This window comes from Manihot esculenta, chromosome 4 (assembly GCF_001659605.2).
Source record: "Manihot esculenta cultivar AM560-2 chromosome 4, M.esculenta_v8, whole genome shotgun sequence".
NCBI lineage: Eukaryota > Viridiplantae > Streptophyta > Magnoliopsida > Malpighiales > Euphorbiaceae > Manihot > Manihot esculenta.
In genome coordinates this window covers 31,760,053-31,773,106 of record NC_035164.2, presented here as the reverse complement: position 1 = coordinate 31,773,106, position 13,054 = coordinate 31,760,053, and the positions used below count along the sequence as shown (strand labels likewise).

At 31.0% G+C, this 13,054-nt stretch overlaps 1 protein-coding gene and 1 pseudogene across 1 annotated transcript; both read right to left on the bottom strand.

Annotated features, from left to right (window-relative positions):
* Nucleotides 1–826: 826 nt before the first annotated feature.
* Nucleotides 827–5,976, bottom strand: LOC110613093 (annotated as a pseudogene).
* Nucleotides 5,977–10,247: 4,271 nt separating this feature from the next.
* Nucleotides 10,248–11,759, bottom strand: LOC110613100 (embryo-specific protein ATS3B). Its single transcript, XM_021754039.2, has 3 exons — nucleotides 11,539–11,759; nucleotides 11,074–11,181; nucleotides 10,248–10,788 (listed from the first exon to the last, which is right to left on the bottom strand). Exons 1-3 carry the CDS (start codon nucleotides 11,659–11,661, stop codon nucleotides 10,525–10,527), a joined length of 495 nt encoding a protein of 164 aa, XP_021609731.1. The 5' UTR covers nucleotides 11,662–11,759; the 3' UTR covers nucleotides 10,248–10,524.
* Nucleotides 11,760–13,054: the final 1,295 nt, after the last annotated feature.

Here is a 13,054-nt window from a genome sequence, read left to right as displayed (position 1 = left end):
AGCTTCCTGCTTGTTTGGAGCTTAATTTCAGGCTCTCACTTCCCCTTCTCTATCGATTACCTCCTCCCCTTCTCTCTATCTATTTACTTCATTTAAATGGAAATAATCAAACAAAAGGTGGAGAAAGAGGAAAATGTTTTTTTTTATATATTATTATTATTTTATATTATTTATATATAAAAAAAAAAGGAATAACGAAAGAAAAGGATTCCAACAAGAAACGGGATTGAGCTATTGTGCTTGACTATAACTTTTCAATAAAGATAAGTGGAATTGGATTATGTTCGGATAATGTCATTCTAGTACCTTAATTTTAAATATGTTTTCAATTTAGTAACTTAATTTCACAAGTTTTTAAAACTTTTTAAACTTTTAAGCTATTATATCTTTGCAAGTCAATATAAATAAAATATTACTTTTTCTCTCTTTCTCATTCTTCTAATATATTTTTCTTTTCTATTTTTTCTTTAACTTTAATTTAAATATCATTTAATTTTTGGTTGCAAGTAAATAAAAATAAAACTTTTACCTTTTTTCTCTTCTACTTTTTCCTAATATATTTTTCTTTCATTATTTCTACTTAGTAAACACACTTTACCTCTTTAAATAGTATTACAAATATGTGGTGATTAATTTATTAATTTTTTACGTTTGTTTCATCTCTTTTTGATAAAATAAATATAAAATAGTAAGTAAATAAATATATTATTTAGTAATTTATCAATTTACCATTATTATTTCTAGTATTATTAATAATTTATTAACTGCAGCAATTACACTGATTAACTTCTACCGACTCCAACATAACCCTAGGAAAAAAGTAACAAAAGATCAAAGAGAGTGCGTCCATCCACAATTTAGGATTTAAGAAGAACGAATTAAAAGCTACAATTCTGCAACAAAGTTTAACTAATGCAATGGCCTAGCCAAAAATCACAGTATAGAATACAACATTCGAGACAAGATGATTAATACGAGACCATCAAATTACCCAAAACCCAAAATACTAACTTTTAATTTTAGAAGTCTCAGCTGTGCTCTATCAAATGCATCCCTCCGCTCAAAATACACTCTTGCATGGACAAATCCACTATATTTTACAAGATATTGGATCAATGCCTGCTTGAAATTTTCACATCCATCAAGCTCTCAATTATGTCAATGGTCACCTTCATGCACATGTACATTATGATGGCACTGCATATAACATAAGAAAAATGAAGTGAGAAGGGCAGAAACTTGGAGCTACTAGAGATTTAATATCCAACTATTCATATCCACAAGACTGACACCCAACGTTGTGGTTCCAGGGAAAAACAAAATGTTGTATCACTCGATTCCATGTTGTGAACTGGGCATAGCATTAAAGCAGTTCTTACTGTATGTTGAAGTATCAATCTGCTCAGGAAGCTCTTTTATGTCCACCTCAAACCTTGCTTGGACCTGAAACAATTATGATGTAGTTTGTTATTATTATTATTATTATTATTAACAGAACGAGTAAGAAACACATATGAACAAGTGTTAATAGCGAAGTAATGATTTACCTGATTCAAAACATCAGAGTCAGATGCAGATGAGACAAATGTAATTGCAAGACCCTTGGTGCCAAACCTACCAGCTCTCCCCACCTATTGTTGTCAACAAATTGAATTGCAGTTGAAATAAAGTTGAAGTTAGTTTATGGTTTCCAGATATTGCTATTCCTCAAACCATCTAATCACGAAATGCTAGAATGCATATGCAGCTTACCCTATGCAGGTAGGTATCAGCTGAATCTGGCGTCTCATAGTTGATAACAATGTTAACATGATCAATATCAATTCCTCTTCCAACCAAATCAGTTGCCACAAGAATTGCTTATGCCACTCCTTGAAACCCTTGTACCGTGTCAACCTTAAAGTAGAGTAACCATTGAATATCAGAAACCCAGCTAATTCTAGATATTAAGCAAGCATCATGTAACATGCGATTAATTAGGGCTATGCAATCGATCAGTTCGATTCCGAACCGAAAAGACCGAAAATCAAATTTTTTAAAAATATTAAAAACCGAACCAAACCGATTATTAAGATATAACCGAACCGAATCAAACTGATAAAAATCAGTTCGGTTCGGTTATATCAAAACCGAAGTTTATAACCGAACCGAATCAAACTGATAAAAATCAGTTCGGTTCGGTTATATCAAAACCGAAGTTTGCAAATTTAATACGTTTGGACTTAGGCTGCTGGCTGGATTGGGTAAATGTTAGTATAATAGTATATAGTAAAATCGGTTAGTCAGTTATTTAATATGTTTAAACCGAATCGTACCGAAAACCGAATAATCTGAAAAATACTAACTGAACCAAACCAAACGTTTTGACTAACCGAACTGCTGAACCGAAATCAATCGGTTCGGTTTCGCAGTTTGAACCGAGATATGCTCTCCCTATGATTAATACCTTTCTTCCTGAGACATTCCAGAATGGATGCAGATTGAGGGAAAGCTGCACTCCACCCATACCTTGTTCAGCTCAGCTGCTCTGTTCACGCTTTTGACAAAAATGACTACTTGGTTGAAGTCCAAGGCATCAAGCAGGTCATTCAACTTGCAATTTTTCTCAATTTCAGTCAATTTAATGTAGTGCTGCAAGAAAAAAAGCAAGTATATGAGCATAACACAATGCATTCATAGCAAAGGCTCAAGTTGAATGATGTATTAATATCATTTTACACACACCTGTACAAGACCATGAAGAGTCAACTTGGCTTCATCATCTACATAAATTTCCATAGGCTGGAAGAATCAAACATCATAAACAAAATTTAGGGAACAAAATATGAAACAGAAAATCACAGCAGACTAGCATTACCCAGATGCCAATGCAATCTGTGGAAATAAAACTATGTGATTTAGATGCTCAACATAAAGATACAAAAACCTAGCATCTGGACAGAGCAAACTGGCTAAAGGATTGGGATTTAAAATTTGAAGTTTCAACATCAGATTTTAGATAATTTGCAAATAAATTGATGATGACCCCGCAACTTTGTTGCACTTTAGGTTTACTCCCTGTCGTTAATTTACTTTTCATATATCAAAATTCCAAAATAACAATTCACTCTCAAATTTAAGGTTATTTTAGAAGAAAAAAAAAAATCATAACCCCTCACTTTTTCTAAAAAATATTTAGTTCCGATCCCTTCCTTTCAACTGAGTTTCACCCATATCGCTTTACACTTTATCTTGGGCACACTCAAGCCCAATGTTCTAGTTCCATCCTTGCATCTAAACCACAAATCAATATAAACTTTGTCACTTCAACAATAGAATGTGAATGCAGAAATACCACGAAAAATATGGTATCCAAATCAATACATGTATGCCAAAGGAAGAAAAAGTAAAATTAAACAAAATATTTTCAGATCGTATCATTAAGTGCAAGAAATAATTACACCTTGCATAAATTTATTGCATACAGGGCGAATTTCCTTGCTAAGTGTTGCTGAAAACAGCATTACTTGCTTATCATGTAGGAGTCATCTTGATAATTTCCTGGACATCTCTCCTCATATCTGGACAAGAGACAAACAAACAGCAACAAATATTAAATTAAAATAATAGATATTCAAAAGAAAAATATTTGTTATTCTCTGGAGAATCAAACTCAAACAACATACCAAGTGATTCAAGCATCCTGTCACACTCATCTAGGATAAAATGCCTCGTATTCTTCAATCCAAGGTCTTTATCTCTTGCTAGAGCCAATATTCTTCAAGGAGTTTCAACAACAATGTGTGGGCATTTATTTTTTAATATATCCTTGTGAACCTTAATATGGACACCACTGTAAAAGACAGCAACCTTTACATCAGGCAAATGGGTGCTGAACCTCTCAAATTCATGGCATATCTGCAACAACATAAACCAATGAACCTTTAGAATTTATATAAATAAAAAAATTATTAAAAAAAAAAAAAACACTTCACAAACTAGTCATACTTGAGAACCATAAATTTCTGATGGATGATCAAAATAGGAGACATACCTGATATGCTAATTCTCTTGTATGGCAAAGAACAAATGCAGCAACTTGACCTGCAACAGGCTCAATCTGCTGCAGAGTGGATAGAACAAAAACAGCAGTCTTACCCATCCCAGATTTTGCTTGGCAGATGACACCGATTCCTAGTATAGCTTGAGGGATGCACTCATGTTGCACTGATGAAGGAAACAAAATTGTAGCGGACGAATCCTCAGTAAGTATAAAACCTTCCAGATCCTTTGAAAGGAAAGGTTTATCAAGACCAGTTTTCTTGCTGAAATTATGACTTTCAGCAATTATAGTTAGTAAAAGTTACATGTAAGCGTAAAACACAAGTAGTCAAAAAAGAGAAAAGGAAAATGCAAAGAAAGAATGCACAATGCAAAATAGTGGATTCATCGGCTATCATCAAAAGAAAAAAAAATCAAAAAAGATAAACCCTGAAATTGGGAAATCACTAGATTCATTTCATCTGTTAAATAAACAATAAAATAACTGATACAAGCTAAAGGCATGACTAAAGAATTTGCCTTCTGAAGGATGTTCAAATCCAGAATCTCCAATGGCTGGTAGAAGCTACGACTTCAATAGGAAGTCTCTGAACCCCAAACTGTGAATTCCAACATAGCCCCTGCACTGTACAAAGTAAAACAATATTCAATAACCAACAAAAGTCGGGAGATACTTTCATTATAAATTTTGATATATGAAAATCACAATCACACTTTTCCTAGTACTGGGAAATTTATTTCCTGCTAACACCCCCCCTCCTTTTTTCCCACTCGTCTCTCCCAAAATCCAAATCATAAAGAAAGAAATAAATTATTTGTATTCCAATTCACTCTTGAATGCAGAAAGCAGAGTAGGTACCCCTAATGCAAGACACGAACACACTAAAATGGAGTTGTTTGGAGAGAAAATAATGCCAACTTACTTTCTAGCCAAAAAATAGTATCCATGGCTTCAAGAATTCTAAAGTGTAGACTGTGCAATGCACATGCTCCTTACATAAAGAGAGTATACAAAAAGAACAACACAGAAGAGAATACAGATAATACGCAATTTTCTGAACACGTGAAACAAAGGAAGAACTAAAGAAAAAAAAAAGGCAACAAGTAAAAAGATAATATCAATTTTCTACTTTTTAAAAGAAGCCAACAATCTAGAAAAAAAAAAGCATAAAAAAGAAAAGAAATCCTTTTAAATGAACAACTTTCCTTTTAAAATAACAATACAAATCCATAAACAGAACCACAGAGAAATTTAACGGAGACATTTTCATTAATTTTTGTAGAATCAAACTAAAACTAGGAGAAAATAGCTGTGCAAAACAAAAATAGCAAAATTGCAAATCAATAAGTTGCAAAATGAAAAAGTAGACCGCGAGGAGCAAATGAAGAAAAGAAACAAACTTCTTAGCAGATTCAGCTGCTGCCTTGGCCGAGACAGAGTCTGGAGCGTGTTCGACTTCTTCCTCGTAGTCGAGCAGCTCCTCCTCGTAGGCGTCATTGTCCTTTACTTCACCCATTTTGCCTGTGAGACACAAATACGCAGTAAATTCAATCAAATTTCTAGGATTAAGAGAATCACATAACTTTTAGAATCAATATTTCCAGGATTAAATTCCTTGTAGAACTCGTGAGCTTACCTTTAGAGCTCGAGAGTGAACTAGGGTGTTGAAAGAATAAGCAGAAAATGAGAGACAGAGAGAGATCGAGATTGAGCTCAAGAGAGTTAAAAAAGAATTAGTTAAAAATTAATTTCAAAAATTAGAAAAGGATTACAAATTGAAACATTTTGCATTACAGAGCCGGAGAGTGGGAGGAGTTCGCTAGAGTTTTGAAGACAGTGAAAGAGAGGATGGAGAAGAAAGTGCAGCGAGAAAATGACGGAATTACCCTTCCAGTTCAGTTTTGGCGGTGATGCAAATCGATGCTTATTTTAATTTTTGTTTTTAGGGTGGAATTATTATGATGAATTCATGGATTTTTTTTTTTTACTGCCTGTAAAGCATTACATATCTTCAAACACAGCAATATTTGTAAAACAGAACTTAGTTCTGGAGGGCTAACCACGAGTTAAATACATAGTAAAATATTTCTCAAATAAATTTATTACTCTACCTTCTCATGTATAAATTTAAAAGATATATTAGTTAATTAATAGTGGAAAAACTAAATATTTACAATAGTAGTCAAAATATTAAAAGATAATTAAAAATTCGTATTAATTAATACTGCAAATAAAATTTTTGAGCCAGTGATATAAATAATTGACCGTGAACCTTTAAGCCAAATTTAACTCCAAATAAATTTACTTATTACATTTACTAAAAATATTATTACTATTGCAAACTATTACAATAATAGCAGCACGAGAAAATGGACTTTTCTAGATAGCACCGGTGTTATATTTCAAAGTTTCATGAGTAAAAGGTAATCAAATCTCATTTTAAAATCAGCGCAAAGAGCTGCATGATGAAAAGTAGCAAAACATTCATATTGTCTAAGTCTCATAATGCTAAAGAAAATGTGAGATGAAATAGTTAAATGATCTTCAAGTATAAATTCAAAAACTCTCTTATTTCATACCTTCCATATGTGTTACAAAGTAAAGGAGAGAAGTTGCATAATAATATTACAATCTGGCTCTACCTTAAATCTCACCACACAAAAAGACTTGAAAAGCCGACAAGTATAGGTTTATAAGTACAAGAGCTCAAAAACCAAGTGGCTCTAGTATGAAAATAAAGAAAAATAGTATATTATAGTGTTTCAATAGGTGTAAAACAAAAGGAAAACATAAAAGAAGTTTGAATGCCACATAAAACTAAATGATGTATTACAAAAATTGTATTATAAAATAAATACTAGATAAAAATTTTAGGTTTAGGCTGAACTTGAAGAGTTCGCGTCTTTGCTAAAACAACTTTGTGAGGATCGTCAAAAAAGGAAGGGAGCAAGATAGAAGTCTGGACAGAGGATTGTTGCGTAAAATACTTGTAGTCTAATTTGACACTATACTATCCATTCTGCTCAAAGTGATAAAATAAAGAAAAAGTATCTATAGAAACTACTAGAATAGAGATAATAGCCCTACCATGAGACGAAGGAAAAAAGTGATACACTAATAGATGATTCTAGTCCAGACCTCTCTGATCCACTAAATTAACATGAAAAAGGCAATGAAACAGCCAAATCATAAGAAAATTATGTACATCAGGAAATCATTTATCATGCCAAATAAGAGTATTAAAACCATTGAGCCCATAAGCTGGATAGATTTTAGAGTAGTGCTGACATTGTTTAACTAAGCATGCAATATTAAAATTTTCAAAGTCCTTGACCGTCATACATTCATAAAATTTAGATAAACTAGATCATTGTCAGTTAAGCCAATGTATTTTTAGAGTCACTCCATCTTTTCTCTATTAAAAGTTGATTAAAATATTATTCAATTTAGTACATAATTGTTTAAGATGTCGAAAAAGAATTATAGAATAAAAAAAATAGCCATAAAGACTAATTAAATCAAAGTAACTTGATTAGACTAAGATAAAAGATTTTGCTTTCAAGCCTGAATTTTAGAACGAATGCGATGCTAAATTCAATGTAAGGCCTATTGTTTAGATATACTCGATATTACAAGAAAACTCAAACATTTATCACCTTAGCGCATTTTCTATATATGAAAAAAATCACAAAATTTATTATTTCACAAAAAAGTAATTCAACTAAAATAAATATGATATTTTGGGAAAAACATATTATTTTATCTTTTATTTATTATGTCAGTATAATTAATAAAAAATATTTATATTAAAAACATATTTAAATATTAAATAGAAACTATGCTGATATATATATATTAACTTATCTATTAATAATTATTAAAATAAAGTAGTAAATTAAATTAAAATTAAAATTTCAATCATTCAGTATATTATATATTAATCATAGATATAAAGTTTAGTTCATCATAACTAATTTTTAAATGGTTGATTTCCAACGTGTAAATAAGGTCTAATGGCCTTTTTAAATTATTAAAAAAAAAAAGTAGTTTTCAACCGAAAACATTTTTTAAAATTTGTAATATTGGGTTTTATATCTTAAGAAGTTCGTCACTTAATTTGGTAGAGAACTTTTTTTCTTGCACTGTTCTTATAAATAAATTTTTTAAGGAAAAAGGATATTACAAAATTTCAAAATATCTTAAAACTTCCATTATTTTAACTAACGAAAAAAAAACAGATTAATTGTATAATAGATTTACTCTTTAATTGGAAATAAAGTCATTCAATTTTAAAAATACATTTACTTTTTCTTTAGAGTTTTTTTTTTTTTTTTAACTAGGCTTTTTCTTTAGAGTTGTTATGTACATTTATCACAAATTATAATTTTTGTTGAATTTGAACAAAAAGAAATAATTGTTGATAAGATTAAAATTAAAATGATCAAATTAATATAAATTTAGTATGAGAACTTTCATGTATTTTATTAAATATATGTATTTGTTCTTGATGGTTTTTTATAAGATTCTATTTTCCAGACATTATAATTTTATTAATTTTTAATTTTTTTAATTTTTTTAAAACAAAACTAGTATTAATAAAATTTTATTAAATAAAAAGAGATATCGTCCCAAACAGAAAGAAGATTATATCTTATAAATTCTCTAGCCAAAATATGAGCCGTTAGAGTAGTATTACGACGAATTCATCTAACAGAAATTTTAGTTTTAGATCTAACAAAAATTTACAGTCATTCAAAATCAAATCTCTGCATAAGTTAATTTGACAAAAATACTTCTCAAGTACCTGTCTAAACCTCTGCATAAGATAATATGGCAAAATACTCCTCTTTCTTTCTCATCTCTCAAGCATAAATCATTAAAGTCTTCCGAAAAAAATTACGGAAGAGAGCTTTTGCAAGATAAAACTCGAATAAGATTTTAAGACTGACGTCGTCGTTGTGATTCCGAAAACTCATAATAACTAGTAAACCTCTATTGAACATTACATTCCGAAACAATCAAATCAATAAAATTTGAAGAAAAACGAATCACAGAAACAGACCCATAACTCTTCCTTATTAACGAAATGCCTCCTCCCAATCATTGTCTATTGACCGAGAAACAATCATCAAAATGTAAAAAACTACAAAAAAATTTCATACGTTCTCTAAGAGCTTTTATTTCCATAAAAAATAAAATATCAGGCTTGTAACTAGAAACCAATTCCTTCAATGCAATAACTGTCCGAGAATTGCTATCATAAATCTGTCAAAAAGGTCTGCATATTCTGAAAATTGATTGGATTGTATGTGAAAAATATCCCCACCATATAAAAATTATAAGTGACAATCGGAATATATTTAGATCTTTTAATGGAGACAACAATATCTTTTTCTTTATTATCAATAGTCAATTGACGCAGATTTCTTTCATGGGAAAGAGAAAAGAAAAAGGTAAGTTTAAGAATGAGGAAAAGACAAGATCGTCCGATCACAAAAGGATCACGGAGAAAAACTTTAATTTATTTAATTAATCCTTGCATTTTTATAACTTACTTTAATATATTTAATTTTATTTTAGTTTTAAGGAAAAATATATACGATATGACACGATGCAATCAAATAAAAACTGAATAATACGATATGATGATAAATCAATTTCAAGTAAAATTGAAGTCTTCTTTAGCAGTGAGAGTTTTTCGTTAATCTTATGCTTCATCCTTCGATTTTTCTGTCGACATATAAAGTAACATTCTTGAGTGAGAAATTGAGTGAAGTTGAAGTCAAGTGATTTACTAATTAAAAAAAAAAAAGGCCTTAAAATACAAATTTTTAAAAAATTCTTCGCAGCTTCCGACTTATTATTGATAAAAAAAAATAACTTGATATTAATTTTTCATAAATTTTTAAAGCAATTTGCCACTTTTTAGAATTTATCAATCATTTTAACTAAATTAAAGATGCCATTAATTCTCTCGAATTTTACGTTTATTTTCACCAAGCACCAATAATTATTTTTTAAAATTTTTTTTAACAAGTATCTTATTATTTTCTCTTTTTCCTCCTTTAATTATTTAATTTTCTTAAACTAAATAAAAAATAATGTGATCAAATTAAAAAATATTTTACTATAATTTGAACTATTAATTGCTTTTTATATCACCATATAAGAACCTCAAAAGAGAAAAAAAAAAAAAAAAAAAAAAAGCATCCAAATTAAGTTATATATATATATATATACACACACACACCAATATATTTCCATAATTTCTTTTGAACATGTGCTGCTGTGACCCAGCAGAGTCAGGGATGGATACAGCATAATCATTGTCAACAATCATATTGGCCAGGGCACCCTTCAAGGACCTTTTATTCTCACTTACAATGGAGATGAGAGAGGAAGCACTATGCTCACTTCCTACTAATTATACCACCACACACAAGACCCCAGAATCACACTCACACAAACCCTATATGCAATGTTCAAATTGAGGCTGAGGAGGCTCCATTGCAGTAATTGAAGCCATACCAAATACCAATAGGAATAAAAATGTTGTAGTTAAATGTAATTGACCTAGTGTTGTGCCCATACACAGTGACAGACTTTGGTTTCCAGCCATCATAGCCACTCCTGTAGACGTATAAATAGCAAATCTGGTATGCACAGGGCCCGTTTATATGAAATGTATCTGTTGAACAACTCTCAAATGTTGCTGAATATGGATCATCTAGTCTGGGAACATAAACCTGATCATTCACATACAAATGGCACCAAATTAATTGACCATTTTAGTTCATTCTTCAATATCCCTGAAAAGGGTTTTCAGAAATTCAATTCTCAAACTCATGCCCTGACAAACAGACAGTCACTAATCGTTGAACCCAGTTGCTGTTGCTAAAGTAAATTAATGGCAGGAACCTCCATCCCAAACAGAATGATACTTTAAAAACCCTTTGTCTTGCCTCCAAAAACTTTGGACCAAAACATAGTGTTAAGAGTAATTTCCATTTATTTCACAGAACAATGCTAACCTGATTGCCATAAGCGTCTCCAAATGCAAGACTGATTTGGTCTCTTGTATAACGAGTTGAAGAGCAGCTAGTCGATACCTCTACTGTGTAAGAACAGCTATTTGCATTCTGAATCACAGATTTGCAAAACACAGGTCGATTTAGATTCCAAATAATAATAATAATGACAATGATAACTTCAAGAAATCTCTCTAATCTCTAGTTGTCTGAGCTCAGCTTGTCCCTTCCCGTCTTCCTATCCCTAATTATTTAATTCTATCAATCTAATCTACGCATCGGTGATATTGGAATTATATGAATTTATAATTTCCTTTGTAAAAAAAAATCAAGATAATACTCTATAACAACAAAGAATCATCATTTTCTCTCTCACTCGTCGATTTTCTTTCAGAAGGATCAAATCTAAGGAAATTTTGCTTTTGCAAGAAATATACATATAAACATATTTGTAGAACATATTCACACCTGCGTAGTGTTAATCTTGAAGGATCTGAAAGGCCGTGGCAGACGAATGATTGGCCTAGCTCGCGCAAGGGTGAAGATGAAGGGCAAGAACAGCAAAATAGTCACCGCTTTTCCTCTGATCATTTTGCCAACACGTACTGAGCTGAACACAGAGAGAGTAGTCGACCGATCCAGAACCGGGATATATTCTGAGTTCAACTGGCTGCGTGGCACGTCACTTATAAATCAGAGTTTTGTAGCGAACAAGGGTGCATCGGTCTTTTAACTTCCGCTTTCTTACTCAAGAAGAGACATGTGGATTTGGAAGGTACCGAGCGCAAAGGGATTTGCCTTTTTAGAGCTCTGTTTTTGGAAATCTGCACAACTAGGAAAGTTTCTATGAAATAATCCAGGCTGGGTAACAAGCAAATCTACCCCATCTTATGACAAATTATTCAATTTTTAATTTCCACGATAAATAAATATTTACCATCAATTGATAATAAAATTTAAAATACTCACGCTAAAATTATTAGCTACCAAATCATTGGGGTGTACAATGTTTTTTAAAATTTATCTAGTTTTAGAGTTTTTTTGATAAAGTAAGTTCCACCCGCTATAATTTTTAGAAAAAAGTTTGTCACTATCCTAATTAAAATTTTATCTAAAGTGATTAAATAATAAATCATGAAATATTACGGTTATTTTTTATATTGCTGTTATTTTTTTTTATTTTTGTAAATTTTATTTTTTTAGAGTATTTTATAATTTTAATCATTAAGTTTTCTGAGATGTGATCTTTGTTTTTTGAGTTCTTATTATCACCTATCATAAGGTCTGATTAATTGTTAGATTAGTTGTATATTGTTCTGGGTTTGCTGTTTTTTCCTTTTAATCATTTGCATCTTTTGGGTGCATATTTTTTTTTTCATGATGTGACATTTTTTTAATCTTTCTTCGGTGTTGTCGACCATGAAAAACGATGGTTGGTGTCTAGCTCCGAATTGGAGATGAGCGGTTTGGCGGTGTTTGGTGGCTGATAGTCGGTGCCTTGAATCAAAATCCAAAGAAATGCAGTTTGACAGCGCTTCATGGTTCGAGTTTAGACTGATAGAATTGAGTTGGGTACCGTATTATGGGCTGAATTGGTGATGGGCTTGTAATTTGATCTTGCAACACTATATTTGTTTCACCTTGCTTATTGGTAAAAAATAAAAATAAAAAAACTAGTATTGCAATGAGATCTCGATCAATAGACATTTCCATATTCATGTTTGCCCTTACTACAACCTAATTCCAGTATGAGATAAAATAAAATAATATTGCTTTAGAATTTACCACTCATCTATTCGCAAATAACCCTTTATCCAGTAAACTTTATAATTATTATATTTACCCCTTCAACTTTCAAGGTGGGAATAGCTTAATATCTGCAGTGTAGGTACATACCGCAATAACTAACGAGTCATTCTAGGGTCACAAGAATCAAGTTATTAGATAATTTGAAGGCAGAAAAGGTAAAGAAGATAAGATAAAG